General features: G+C 63.1%; 1 protein-coding gene across 1 annotated transcript; it reads right to left on the bottom strand.

The window, feature by feature from the left end:
* Positions 1–219: 219 nt before the first annotated feature.
* Positions 220–625, bottom strand: ETH_00033755 (uncharacterized protein; the record flags this gene model as incomplete). Its single annotated transcript, XM_013375553.1, has 2 exons — positions 220–406; positions 522–625. 2 exons carry the CDS (start codon positions 623–625, stop codon positions 220–222), a joined length of 291 nt encoding a protein of 96 aa, XP_013231007.1.
* Positions 626–643: the final 18 nt, after the last annotated feature.

Genomic DNA, 643 nt, shown 5'->3' with positions numbered 1-643 from the left:
CCGCAGCAGCAGCAGCAGCAGCCGCAGCAGCAGCAGCAGCAGCACGCCAGCTTGCCTCTGGGCCCCCAGCTATGGGCGCAGCGCACCGGCTTCTCTCCTCCTGTGCTGCTTCTGGCCTTTGAGCCGCAGCAGTAAACCCGGGCAGCAGCAATTTGTTCTTGCTGCTGCTGCAGCTGCCTGGGGAGCTCCAGCTTTGCTGCTGCGGGCTCTGCACGGCTTCTACGTGCAGGGAATGTGAGCCCCGCTGCTGCTGCGGGACCAGGGCTGCTGCTGCTGCTGCTGCGGGTCCGGTGCAGCTGCGTGCCGCGGCCGGCTGCTGCAGCTGATTGGGGTCCCCTGCTGCTGCTGCTGCTGCAGCTGCTGCAGCAGCGAGAGAAGGGCTGTCGCGCGAGCGGCGCTTTGGTGCCTGCACAGCAACAGCAGCAGCAGCAGCAGCGGCAATGTTTGACGCAGTGTATCTGTTGTCTTGCGAGGGGAAAGTGCTGCTGTCTCGGAGTTTCCGAGAAGTTCCTGCTGCTCACTTGGCAGCATTTTCCCGGAGTCTGTTTCCTCGGGTGTACGTACACCCCGCGCCCCCAGTATTCTGCGTCGGAGAGGGAAGAAACAAAACAACATTTTTGTACATTTGCGCGGGAGGAGCAGC

Source organism: Eimeria tenella, genomic scaffold, assembly GCF_000499545.2.
Source record: "Eimeria tenella Houghton genomic scaffold, Eth_scaff2892, whole genome shotgun sequence".
NCBI classification, from domain to species: Eukaryota; Apicomplexa; class Conoidasida; order Eucoccidiorida; family Eimeriidae; genus Eimeria; species Eimeria tenella.
This window is presented reverse-complemented; position numbering and strand designations above follow the sequence as displayed.